Source organism: Cyprinodon variegatus, unplaced genomic scaffold (assembly GCF_000732505.1).
Source record: "Cyprinodon variegatus isolate N-32 unplaced genomic scaffold, C_variegatus-1.0 Scaffold80, whole genome shotgun sequence".
In the NCBI taxonomy this organism is placed as follows: domain Eukaryota; kingdom Metazoa; phylum Chordata; class Actinopteri; order Cyprinodontiformes; family Cyprinodontidae; genus Cyprinodon; species Cyprinodon variegatus.
Window position 1 is genome coordinate 1298691 of NW_015150533.1, and position 12093 is coordinate 1310783.

The 12093-nt window shown below is 39.7% G+C and overlaps 1 protein-coding gene across 2 annotated transcripts in view; it reads right to left on the reverse strand.

Annotated features, from left to right (window-relative positions):
* The window catches only part of lnpep (leucyl/cystinyl aminopeptidase), a 37592-nt gene that overhangs the window by 16619 nt on the left and 8880 nt on the right, over positions 1-12093 (reverse strand). For both annotated transcript variants that reach the window (XM_015373062.1, XM_015373063.1), the window contains exons 3-12: positions 11253-11455; positions 8407-8518; positions 8054-8311; positions 7784-7974; positions 7460-7598; positions 5791-5925; positions 5527-5647; positions 5271-5422; positions 5071-5184; positions 4844-4975 (exon numbers count right to left, since the gene is read on the reverse strand). In XM_015373062.1, coding sequence (XP_015228548.1) covers positions 4844-4975; positions 5071-5184; positions 5271-5422; positions 5527-5647; positions 5791-5925; positions 7460-7598; positions 7784-7974; positions 8054-8311; positions 8407-8518; positions 11253-11455 — 1557 coding nt within the window. The remainder of the gene's footprint in view (positions 1-4843; positions 4976-5070; positions 5185-5270; positions 5423-5526; positions 5648-5790; positions 5926-7459; positions 7599-7783; positions 7975-8053; positions 8312-8406; positions 8519-11252; positions 11456-12093) is intronic.

The following is a 12093-nucleotide window of genomic DNA, read 5'->3' on the forward strand; positions in this document are numbered from 1 at the left end:
CGTGCCCGGCACCGAGTTAGTCCTTGGTGTCCTTTATGTAGCTCTGAAAGCACTTCAGCCCGCTGATATAACACCAATCCATCCGTTTCAGAGAGATTTGCTCTTGCGGAATAATAACAACAAAGGGATGGATTCATCGCCGTTTTGGGCGGCCATCCATTCCGGATGAATCTTGTAATCTGCTGCAACTCGTGATCGTGCTGAGTAGCGTCCCGGATCTTAAACAGTCTTGGAGATGAGAAAGGAGCATTTGCTACAATCGACTCAACATATGCTTGTACTATATGGTCTGTGGTCTCATCACTCACGTTGTCCTGGGGCCTCCTGGATAGTGTGTCTGCCACCACCAACTGTTTGCCCGGAACATGTTGTGCTTCCACATTGAATCTTAAAAGGCGCATCAGGAGTCTCTGACACCTTGGAGGGGCCTTATCCAGATCATAGGTGTTTATAAGTGGTACCAGCAGTTTGTGGTCTGTTTGCAGAAGGAAACTGTCCATTCCTTGTACATAGCGTGCAAACCACTCACACGCCCATACCCCTGCCAAGCACTCTTTTTCGATTTCAGAGTATCTTCTCACGGCATCTGACAGCGTGCGGGAGTAGAACGCTACTGGTTTAAGACTTCATTGTGTTCTTGCAATAGCGCTGCCCCTAAGCCGTAACTGCTTGCATCAGCGCTGATGACAGTCTTTTTATTTGCATCATAATATGCCAGAGCTGGGGCTGGCACAAGCATGGCTTTAACAGCGATGAACGCCTGTTCTTGTGTGTCGTCCCATACCCACTTGTTCTCTCTTCTTAACAAGCTGGTGATTGGGTGTAACTTGGTGGAAAGATCTGGTAAAAATCGTCCCACGTAATTAATCAGACCCAGAACCTGACGAAGCTCCTCCACATTTGTGGGTCTCTGCATGCGTGTGATGGCTTCTACCTTGGTCGGGTCCGGTTTAATGCTCTTGGCACTGATGATGTGACCGAAATACCGAATTTCTGATTTGCTGAAATGACACTTTGCTTTGTTCAGCTTTAATCCACTGGTCCTGATGGTCTTCAGAACAGCATTTAGGTGGTTGTCGTGTTCCTCCTTAGTCTTTCCATAAATGAGAATGTCATCCATGACTACCACGACACCTTCATGGTCCTTTAGCAGTGTGGATAACTGTCTTTGAAAAATTTCTGGAGCTGACGTGATTCCAAATGGCAGTCGTCTGAAGCAGAATCTACCAATAAGGGTTATAAATGTTGTCCGTTTTCTGCTCTTGGCATCTAGAGGGATCTGCCAAAATCCACAGGAGGCATCTAAGGTTGAAAACACTTTAGCCCCCGCCAGCTTTAGAGCGATGTCTTCCAGAGTTGGTAAGATGTAATGCTCTTGTTTCACCGCTTCGTTCAAGCGTTTCAGATCCACACATACTCTTACTTGATCTCTGTTTTTCTTTTCAACAGGAACCACGAGAGCGCACCAATCAGTAGGCTCGGTAACCTCTTCTATGATGCCCAAATTTAGCATGTGCTTTAGTTCTGTTTCAACCTTAGCCAGGAGAGGAAATGGGACACGGCGTGGTGTAGTCAGGCTGTAGGGCTCTGCATCTGCTTTCAATTCTATTTTAACAGGGTCGCAATTAAGCAAACCAATTTCTCCAAAAACGTCCCCTAGGAGGTCTGTATTTATGCTGTTGATCCTCCTGACCAGACCCATCCCACCACCTACACCTCCTCCCAGCAAGTTGTGAGCATAGGGTCCCTTTATGACAGTAACCCAGAAACAATATTTCTGGCCCTTGAACTGACTTGTGGCTAGAAACTTGCCCACACAATGGACTTCACCTCCAGGACTGGTAACCAGTGGCATTTTTTTTGCTGTGACCAATCTAGGGCTCTTTGGCAGTCTGTTAAATGTAGCCTCAGACATCACTGTAATGTCGGCACCTGTGTCAATTTTAAATCTGACAGGGCAGCCATTTACAGGAAACTGTACAAGCCACTTATTTTCTGCATTTGACTGCTCAATTATGGCTGGTTCAGTATTAGTTACTGCTCCAAGAAAGAACATGTCATCCCTCTCAGCTGGGTTATTAAAAGCCAGCGAGACCTCCTTCAGCATTTTTGTTTTACAGACTACTTCAAAATGTCCAACTTTATTACATTTCCGGGACTTTTTGTTCTTAGCTGGGCATGGCTGCGTTTTCCCGTGTTGCCTATTACAGCGAGAGCATGTAGGGAGATATTTGGACTCACCCGGCTCCGATTTTCTCCTCCAATGTGCATCATTACTGCTCTTTTCAGTGTGGAAACGCCGTCTTCCTTGACTCATTCCATCCACAGCATGTTCCACACGTAAGCTTGCGCTCTGCTGTTTAACTTGTTCGCTTTGGCGTGCTATCTGAATAGCTTGTTCTAGTGTGAGATGCGCCTCCAGCTGTAACTTTTGGGAAACCTCTCGGTCCAATATGCCGATCACAATCCTGTCCCCAATTTGTTCATCTTTGGTGCTTCCAAACTCACAGTACTGTGCAAGCTCATATAAGCTTCTGACGAATGCTTCAACAGGTTCCCCGGCTTTCTGCACTCTCTTATGGAAGCAAGCTCTGTCATGGATGACGTTCCGTTTAGGCACGAAATGGTCGCCGAATTTCGCCATTACCGTCATATAGTCCAGCTCGGGATGAGCTTCTGCTGCTTCTTCGTCTGCCACCGCTTCATCAGTTTGCCTCTCGTACACGAAAGAGTCATAAATAGCCTCTGCCTCTCTTCCCAGGGCGTAAAGGAGCGTGTTAACTTGTACTTCCCCGCTCTCCTTGTCCAGCTTCGCTGCTACTCTGAAGCGGTCGAAGCGGCGGGACCACATCGGCCAGTCCTCCGGACGGGAGAAATCAAAGGTTTCCGGCGATCCGAACTTTGCCATAACTCACTCAGTAGGCGTCCTGTCGGCCACTCCTGACACCATGTCATAAACGGCAATATTTGATAAAGAATCTTCCTGACGACCACGTTTGCAGCTTGACGAACACAGCTTTATTAACCAACGTGCACTTAACAACCAGTAGACGTACAGCGTACAGTAGGTGCATGGCCAATCAATCTGTCTTTTACAGTGTGCCAGACATTCTGCTAAAAACTCTTTCTTGAAAAGTAAATATAAGCTCATGATACTGTTTTACTATCGTTAGGTTTATCAAGATGTTTTAAATGGAGAGCCAAAGACAAGCAGTACTTTCAGGGATGGACTAAAGGGCTAAAGAACACAAATCATTTATCCTAGAAAACAAAATCCGATATCTTCCTATGGATCTAACACAGAGTCTAAAAAGTATCAAATTCTGTCGATGCATTTATTTCATTCAACATTTTGGATTGTTCTTTTCTGAAACACCTATTTCAGATGAATATGAGCACATTAAGCTCACTTGGTGCACAATGGTCCTGCCTGGTGATTAATGGTGCTAACACACTATAGGCCAGACGCTGATGTGGAGTTAGGGAAAACAAACTCTTTTTCTGGTACCCAGCTTTTAATAGTTTCATGCTGAATTCTTCCTCCATGAAAGGCAGTTTTAATCTGTTAAAACCAGCAAGCAGCAGAGCTTTAAGGGCTAAAATCATTTGTGTTTTGTTTGCACCAAGTTTTCTGACATACCGTAAATTCTCTAATATTGGCCTGTATTCCAATAGCGGCCGGGTCTCTAATAATGGCCGGTCTCGCTGTCAGAGGAGGTAAATAATGGCCGGTCTCTAATACAGGCCGGGGCTATAAACGTTTTTTCTGGGCATACCTCAACATTATACTTGTGGTAGTAAGTAACATACAAGTACCACAGCCCTGCGCTGCTGGACGACAGCCGACAGGCCCTGACTGCTGCCCGTCTGCGCGAGGAAGAGAACAGACACGCAGCAGAACAGGAGGAGCGTGAGTGATGAGGAGATTAAAGGGAGAGATGAAGAGGAGGAGAAAAACTGAGGAGGAGAATTAAACAGAATTGGAGGATTTTTTTTTTTACTTCAAACCAAGCGAGACATGGTAACTGTACTTTTTCAATAAATGAACCTAGTGTTTTATAGGTTCAAATAGACACAAAATCTCATTTTTATTCATTCCACTGGTAGTCTGTTTTGCTCAAATAGCAATAGAGGCCTGTCTCTAATTCTGGCCTCTATCCAATAAAGGCCTGGACCGCGATGCACTTGAGTGAAATAAAGGCCCGGGCCTATATTAGAGAATTTACGGTAATACATTATTTACTTTCCTCCTAATCTTCCATACATATTTTTTAGGCACATAATTTGGCTTATAAAGATCGCTCTAGCAAATGAATCCCAAATATTTAATTTAGAGAAATCTGAAGTATTGAAAGTTGAAATAATAACACAGTTCAGGTGGGTGAGTATATCTATTATGTAACAGAGACATCAGCACATCTGTTGATGCTCTTATTGTTGACGGCACCCCACCAGGACTGAGTTTATCTGCCAATAATGGTACCTATGAACGAGCTTTTCTGCCAGTTGTAAATAGTTGTGACTTATTCATGGTCTGATTTTAAAGGAATCTGCCTGGATACAGTTTAATACCAGCTCTAATTAGAGCAATTTTATGCCAAATTCATAGGTCAGAGTCAGAAATCTTAACAAAGTTTGTATCTTGGGAAATTATAAGGTACTGAATGGAGCATATGTGCAAATTCCGTCAGTTTAAAGTAAATAAGCAACGAAAACTGCAATTATCCATCAGGGCAGTTGTACAGGAAAACAGAAAGTTAAACTATCCTTGAATCAAAATCTAAAGAAAGAGGATCAGCCATATACATTTGCATTGCATTGTATATAAAAATTAAAACAGTACCTTTTCGTAGGAGACGGAGTCAAACATTTCTTCCACTTGTTCAGGGGTGTTAACCTCTGCTGACACAGGGTGGGAGGAGTTTAGTGCATCTTTGTCCATGGCTCTGAATCGCATAGAAAGGAATAAATTGCCCTGCAAAAAAAAAGAAAGAAAAAAAAAATACAAACAAGATGTTAAAAAGGAACAAAAATGCATCTGCCATCAAAGAAATCCTGATTCAAACTTACAGTGTCGAGGTCGGGCATTATTTCCTGCAGTGACATATACTCCATGTAGGTGGCGAAGCCCTCGTTGAGCCACAGGTCATTCCACCAGCTCATGGTTACCAAGTTTCCAAACCACTGCAACACAGACATAGGTCAGAAAGATGAACAGAATCACAGTCACTCCTTCTTACATAGAGGAGTCCATAAATAAAAGTAACTACCTGATGAGCCAGCTCATGAGCTATTACAGAGGCTACCACTTGTTTCTCGAGAGAGGAAGAACTGTTGTCTAACAGTAAGGTGGTCTCCCTAAAAGTGACAAGCCCCCAGTTCTCCATGGCTCCTGCCAGGAAGTCAGGAATGGCCACCAAATCTGACAAAAGATAAATTAAGAATAAATGTGTGCAAAGGGGACATGATAATAACCAAGAGAGGCGTAATAAGGGACACATTATGCAAGTGTTGGGTTCTGCTCACCTAGTTTCTTCAGCGGATATTTAATCTCAAAGAATTCATTATAAAACTGCAGCAGTTTGGAAGCTGCAGCCAAAGCAAAGTCAGTCTGCTCCTTCTTTTCTGGCACAGCATATACAGAAACCTTAAACCAACAGAGGAGTATAAACATCATAAATACAAACTGAAATCCCCAAACCAACGAAATGTTTATAAATTACACAGTTTATAAATTATTAATTATTACGGCCTGAACTGACAGTAAACAATGTCTTTTTGTAAACATGCCTTTGTTCCTGAAGCAGTGCTGCTGACAGAAGTGAAGTTAGCAACGACGAATGCCACCAGATAAGTGCTCATGTTGACATTGGTCTTCTCAAACTCATCCTGCACAAGGCCATTGCGGAGAGGCGTGGTTTTGGCCTGAAACACAGAAAGCAGGAATTATATCCCTACAAGCTTATCCTGCATGTTAAAAACAGGTTGGCTTTAAAAATACGGAAGACAGCACATAAAAACAGTTTGACGGCATAAGAAGCCACAGATCTCATTAGGTCAAAGTCCTTTAGTATAAACATAAATAGAACCTGTCTAGTTAATGTAACCATAATAAATAGTGTAAGCTATAACAGTCTAAAAAATGTTCATACAGTTAAAATGGGGTATACTGTGTTGACCTTTTAGGAGAGAGATTAACATAGTACCATTTAGAATAAGCCTGTTTCATTACTAAATATGGAAAATTTTCCAGCTGTGAATAATTTTAGATGCAAATAATATGTTTCTAATTATTACAAAAGACTACATTTTTTAATCAAAGTTTAGTCAAACAAACAAAGAACATAGACAACAATGGGCTGTTAGTCTGGGTACATAAACATACCAGCAGGTGGCGGTAACAGAGCATAATATCAGGATTCAGACTATTTTCTTTTCCACTCCTGTCTAAAATAAGTGACTTGCTTTTATTCCACAATTAAATATGAGAAAATTATTTTATTTTTAATAGTTTTTTTCTTCATATGCTTTAAGGTTTTCAGAGGCAGTTATGAGAGATCATTTTAAGTTTTTGCTTTGTTCTTAAACATTTTATCATTTCTACGTGGCCAGAGGAAACAACACAAATCAACCTAAATTTAATTGAAAATACTTTGTTCATAGATGTCACTCTTTATTTTATTTCAACATAAATTATGACCCAGATCCTCCAGAATTTGGTTGAAATTTCAAAGACATTTGATTGAATGTGACTTTCTGTGCATTCTAGTTAAGCTTATGTTAATAACGCTCTTCACTATTTATTTTGACTTATCTTTGAGTGTGTTCTCTATTTTTCACATTTTATCACTATATAATCTTCCTTATCTCAGACTGTACTGTAATTTGTTAAACTGTGTTATGTCGAAGAGTATATTATTTTTATTAACACAAGGTTTTTCAAAAGAATAAAAATTGCTTAGTTTTAACAGTGTTAAAGCCTCTGCTTCTCATTGGCTGTTGGGAACAAGTATTTGCAATTATGACTCAGATCGTCCAGAATTTGGTTGTCAAATCAAAGACGGTGACCTTCATAAGCGTTGAAAGAAAAACAATCCTATAGTTGTTTTTTCCCCCCCCCAGCATTAAGGTGTGAAACAATTGTACATATTTTTTTCCAGCTTCTTTATTGTCATTACACTGTCACAAGTACAGAGCAACAAAATGAACACTCTGCATTTAACCCATCCCCTTTGGGACCAGTGGGCTGCCATTGTGCGGCACCCAGGGAGCAGTGTGGGGTTAAGGGTCTTGCTCAGGGACCCAGAGTGGCAGTCCATGGGAGTGGTGCTCAAACTCAGAAACTCAGGATTCCAAGCTCTTTGCCCTGACCACTAGGTTGCCACTTCACACATACATACAATACATGTAACATAATATCTGCACTTTATATAGTTTATAACAAAAATAGAAAAAATACCTGAGGCATGTTGGAAAGAGTCATGTAGGTTGGTTTTCTATTGATTCTTATCAGGAAAGTAGCTTTGAAAGACGGCTCATCAAAACAGGGGAAGGCCTTTCTGGCTGACAGTGGTTCAAACTGTGTTGCTGCCAGAACTCTATGATAAAAGATGAGGGTTATTAGGCAGATGTTTTTAAATCAGTAAAAATAGTTAAACATTTTGTTTTTAATTGCTTTCTTCACATTGTTTCTTTCATTATGGCCCCATTAAGGGGTGGAAAATTTGGCTGCAAATTGCCTTCGGTACACAGGGTTAAGAAAAAACATTTTATGAAAATGTACCTTTTGTTTCCATCTTTATCAGTGTACGAGCTGTTGTAGAAACCATCATAGGTGTGTGAGAGGTTAGCTGAGTAATCAAAGGTTAAAACACAGTGCTGTCCTGTTTTTAGCTCTTCTGAGAACTTAACAGCAATCTGCTGCCTGGGTTTGTACTCCAACACAGTCACATCCTGGGCCCCCCCGTCCCCGAGCTGGAACAGAGGACAGGTCCAATAAGCAACAAGAAATGGAGCAAGGTATAATGATTTAGCTGATCTTCTTTCATCTGACCTTAAACGTAGCTTTGGTAATGTTGAGATTAGCAGCATGGAGCACAATTCGCTTTGTGTTGTGAGATACAGACATTTCAATGACAGCTATGCCAGTAAAGGTCATGTTGTCGAGGTTGGGGGTCAAGGTGAGCTCATAGCTGAGTGGTCGGATGCTGCGAGGCAGTCGGAGTTCGGCCCATGGAAACAGTTCACCGTTGGTGGAATTAGGGTAGACTGGCTCAAGAGGTGCGGTCTTATTGGCCTTAGGACAGCCGTCCTGTAGAAAGACAGGGTTAGGGAGTAAACCAGAGAGGTGTAGAGTGATGGAGCAAGAAATAAAAGAAAAAAAGAATATCAACATTTTTTTCCTACCCTGGTAAAGGTGCAGCCAGGTAAGAAGTACAGCACCATTGCCAACGAAGCTACTATCACTAAAACCAACACACATACAACCATGGTTCGAGCTGAAGGTCGTGAACAAGTCCTAAGAACGAAAAAAAAGGTCAAAATTAGTCTTAAAAATCAACTAATATCCAAGTGAATGTCAAAACAATTTTTTTTCATAGTAAAACAGGGTTTCATTTATAAGAAGAAAATATTTTTTGGGACCTTTAAGAGTATTTAGTTTAGGACTAAAGTAAAATACAACAAATAAATGTTAAGCTAATAACTTACCTGCTTCTTGATAATTCCTTTATAGAACACATAACGCCTTTGTTTAAGCATTTTAAATCTGGTTCCCTGCTAATTTTCATGCATTTCTGTGTTTTCCTCACTTCTCCATCTTTGGGTGGTCTAGCTCCAGCATAGATTAATGACCTTCTAATTCTTCATCACCCCTCAGAACCTCAGACTTATTTTCAACAAATGGTGGGAGGTATTTTAAAGATGTACCTGACATGGACCTCCTTCCTCATGCTGCACTTATTCGCTATAAATAAATAAAAAAACAGCTAACAATACTTTTTTTAGAGCAGGTTTGACTGAACGAGAACCAGACAGCAGGGTTGTCACATTTTCACATTTCCCTTTGCATTTATATTTTATGTTCTAATGTTTAGCACTTTTAAATATTTATACTATAAATTAAACCTACTGTGCTTCATCACTAAAGACTCATTAATAAATCCATGCAGCTCTGATTGATGACTGACATATCAAATGTTGAAAAATAATGAATAAATGATTCAAAACTAAGAAGTCCCATCATTTCTGGTGAGTAGAACAACAGCTTAAAATGTGATGCAATTTATTGGAGCTTCCTGAAAGAAACAAACTAAACAGACAGGTATGCTTTAGCTAAGAAACACGTGATCAGTGCACTTACAAACCTGACAGCTACTGATGAAGGTTTAGCCAACTTAAATCCCTGTTCTGAGACCAAACTTTATTAAATAAAGGCCCTTTCAGAATGTCTGTTTCTAAATAAACAAATGCCCAGGAGCCAGATAAAAAAAAAAAAGACAAGTTGGGAAGGTCAGCCATTAGTAGCTCATTCAGTCACAGCGGCTCTGGCTAAACCTTCATCTGATCTATATAATTTTGTTTTATGTAACCTGTATGTATATTTGACAAATAAAGCATATAATCTTATCTTATATCTCATCTTATTAAGAAGTACAACTCTTTGGTGTTTTCACTCAGGCAGTCTTGTGATGCTGGAGTAGCCACAAGGGCTGCTGGGTAATATCAAAATGGGGAAAACATTATAATTGTGTCCTAGTTTTGTGTTAAAGAGGGTTGTTTATGTTGATAGTCTGTTCATCCTAAGCTAACATTATGTTCTGGAGGTTGCACCTGTAGGTGTTAACATTGGCACCATTGGAAGAATGTTTCCCCAGTTGGATATAAAGGAACAAGCATTTCCAGTTTTTTGTGTCGTATAAACAAAGATTGTCACCGCTATACCTTATTACTGCATTAATAACTTGCTGGCAAACACGCTACTATATCAAGTCATCATTACAGATCCTGCTCCCAACCCAATTTTGAGAATAGATTAGTCTGGCGTTAACGCAGCACTTTAACACCCATAACAGCCAACTGCTAAAACAAACAAAAAATTTTTTTTTAATCACATTTTCAATTATACGTGCAAATTTGTCAATTTTTGTCGAATACAATGGAAATTAAACGAGTAATGGACAAATCTATAACTGCTTTTAAGGTAAATAACAGCTACCCTTACCAATCTAAAGGAAATAGTTTCCAAAACAAAGATGTGCACTTTACAAATAATATCAGAATCTACTCCTTCATAATCAGATATCATCACCAAAAACACACAGAGAAATTGTCTTTTGACTAGAATTTGGCCATTTGTAGCTTAATTGCTTATTTAATGCAAGAAGCTAAAAGGAAATTATCTTCTACGATATGCTGAGACATCAATGATTCATTTAGATTCCAAGAAAGAATGAATGCAGCTTAGCAGCAGTTGTCTAATTTTTACTTTACTAAGTTTTCAGCCTTTATATTGTAATTAACTGGACTGAGATCTGTAGGCAATCTTTTGGAATTCTCAGATTAGAAAAGGATTTAAAACCTCTAAATATATAATCACAATAATTTCTAATTCATGATATTATAGACTTCAAAATCATTCTCTCTCCTTTAAATGAACAGTAAACTGATTCCTGATCCACACATGGTGTTCGATAACCTGTGCTCCTGGTATTAACATTAATTTCTCACAGCAGAAAGGTTAAAGATATTTCAAATGCTTTTCTTTTATCATCTTATATTATAGTTCTTTAAGAGAAGAGAAAACTTAAAAACTACCATCTTGGAAGTTGGACACATTACAAATAAGCAGTACTATATAATCGGCATGTTAATGGTACAGACTGGTATAGGCTAAATATCAAACATCAGCCAATCCACTATATGGGGGTCCAGAGAGTGAGACAAAAAGCCCTGTTTTTATGACAAAAGTGAGGTTTAATCTTGCTGCGCCATAAGATCACATTCATGACTCTGCAACCAGAGAGACACTGAAGTAAAAATACCAATGCTGTGGATGTTTTTTTTTTTAATTTTCAGAAATAATTAGCCGAATGGCTTTAGGAGGAAGAAAACACAGTCTGTATATAGGTCTAAGGGGAAAAAAATCTGGTTATTGGCAAGTTGAGCTCTAAAATTTCTTTCATTGGAACATAAGAAAATAATTCTGGAACATCTGAAAACATCAACAAGAGATCAACATTGTTGAGTTTTACCTCGGTGGAGACTGCCTGATGTAAGGAGATGAGTTGGATCTGTGAGAAGAGCTCCGGTTCATGAAAGACATTCCCAGGAGACGCGCAGAAGATTCGCAGTCCTCTTCATCGTCGTCCATGTCGTTTTCTCCCAGGCCACGCACCAGCAACCGTGAGCTTCGAGGCTCATATGCCACTTCATCAGGGTCCAGTGTGGGAAATGCCTGCAGAGATTGTGGGTAAAGTACTAAGATAGTGTGTAGTAGGAAGAGAAGGACCAAACCCTAATTTACAGGGACACCTTCTCTATAAAATCTTTAATTTTTCATATTTTGTCAAAATAAAACCACAAACTTTTAAGAATTTTATTAAGATTATGTGATGGACCAACACAAATGAGGGAATAATATGAATATGTTGTCTTTTTGAAATAAAATAAAACTGAAATTCTAAAGGTATGTATTTGTTTTCTGTCCCCTTTACTGTAGCACCAAACTAATTCCAGTGAAATACACAGCATTCTGGCATTAGTAAACAGACTCCACCTGTATGTAATTACATTGGAAATTTAATAAAAAGAGAAGTTGGTTCAAGTAGATGACTAGAGGACCTATTACATTCTCCACGAGGCTTTAAAAAATAGCCGAGCTTTACCTTCCAGCAGCAACGATATAAAACAAACTTCAATAATGTCAATTAAAGCATATTCATGTGTTAGAATGGCCTAGTCAAAGAATAGAACTTAATACAATTTCAGTGACCTGGCCTAAAAATTAATGTTCACATACACTCACCGGCCACTTTATTAGGTACCCCATGCTAGTAACGGGTTGGATCCCCTTTTGCCTTCAGAATTGCCTCA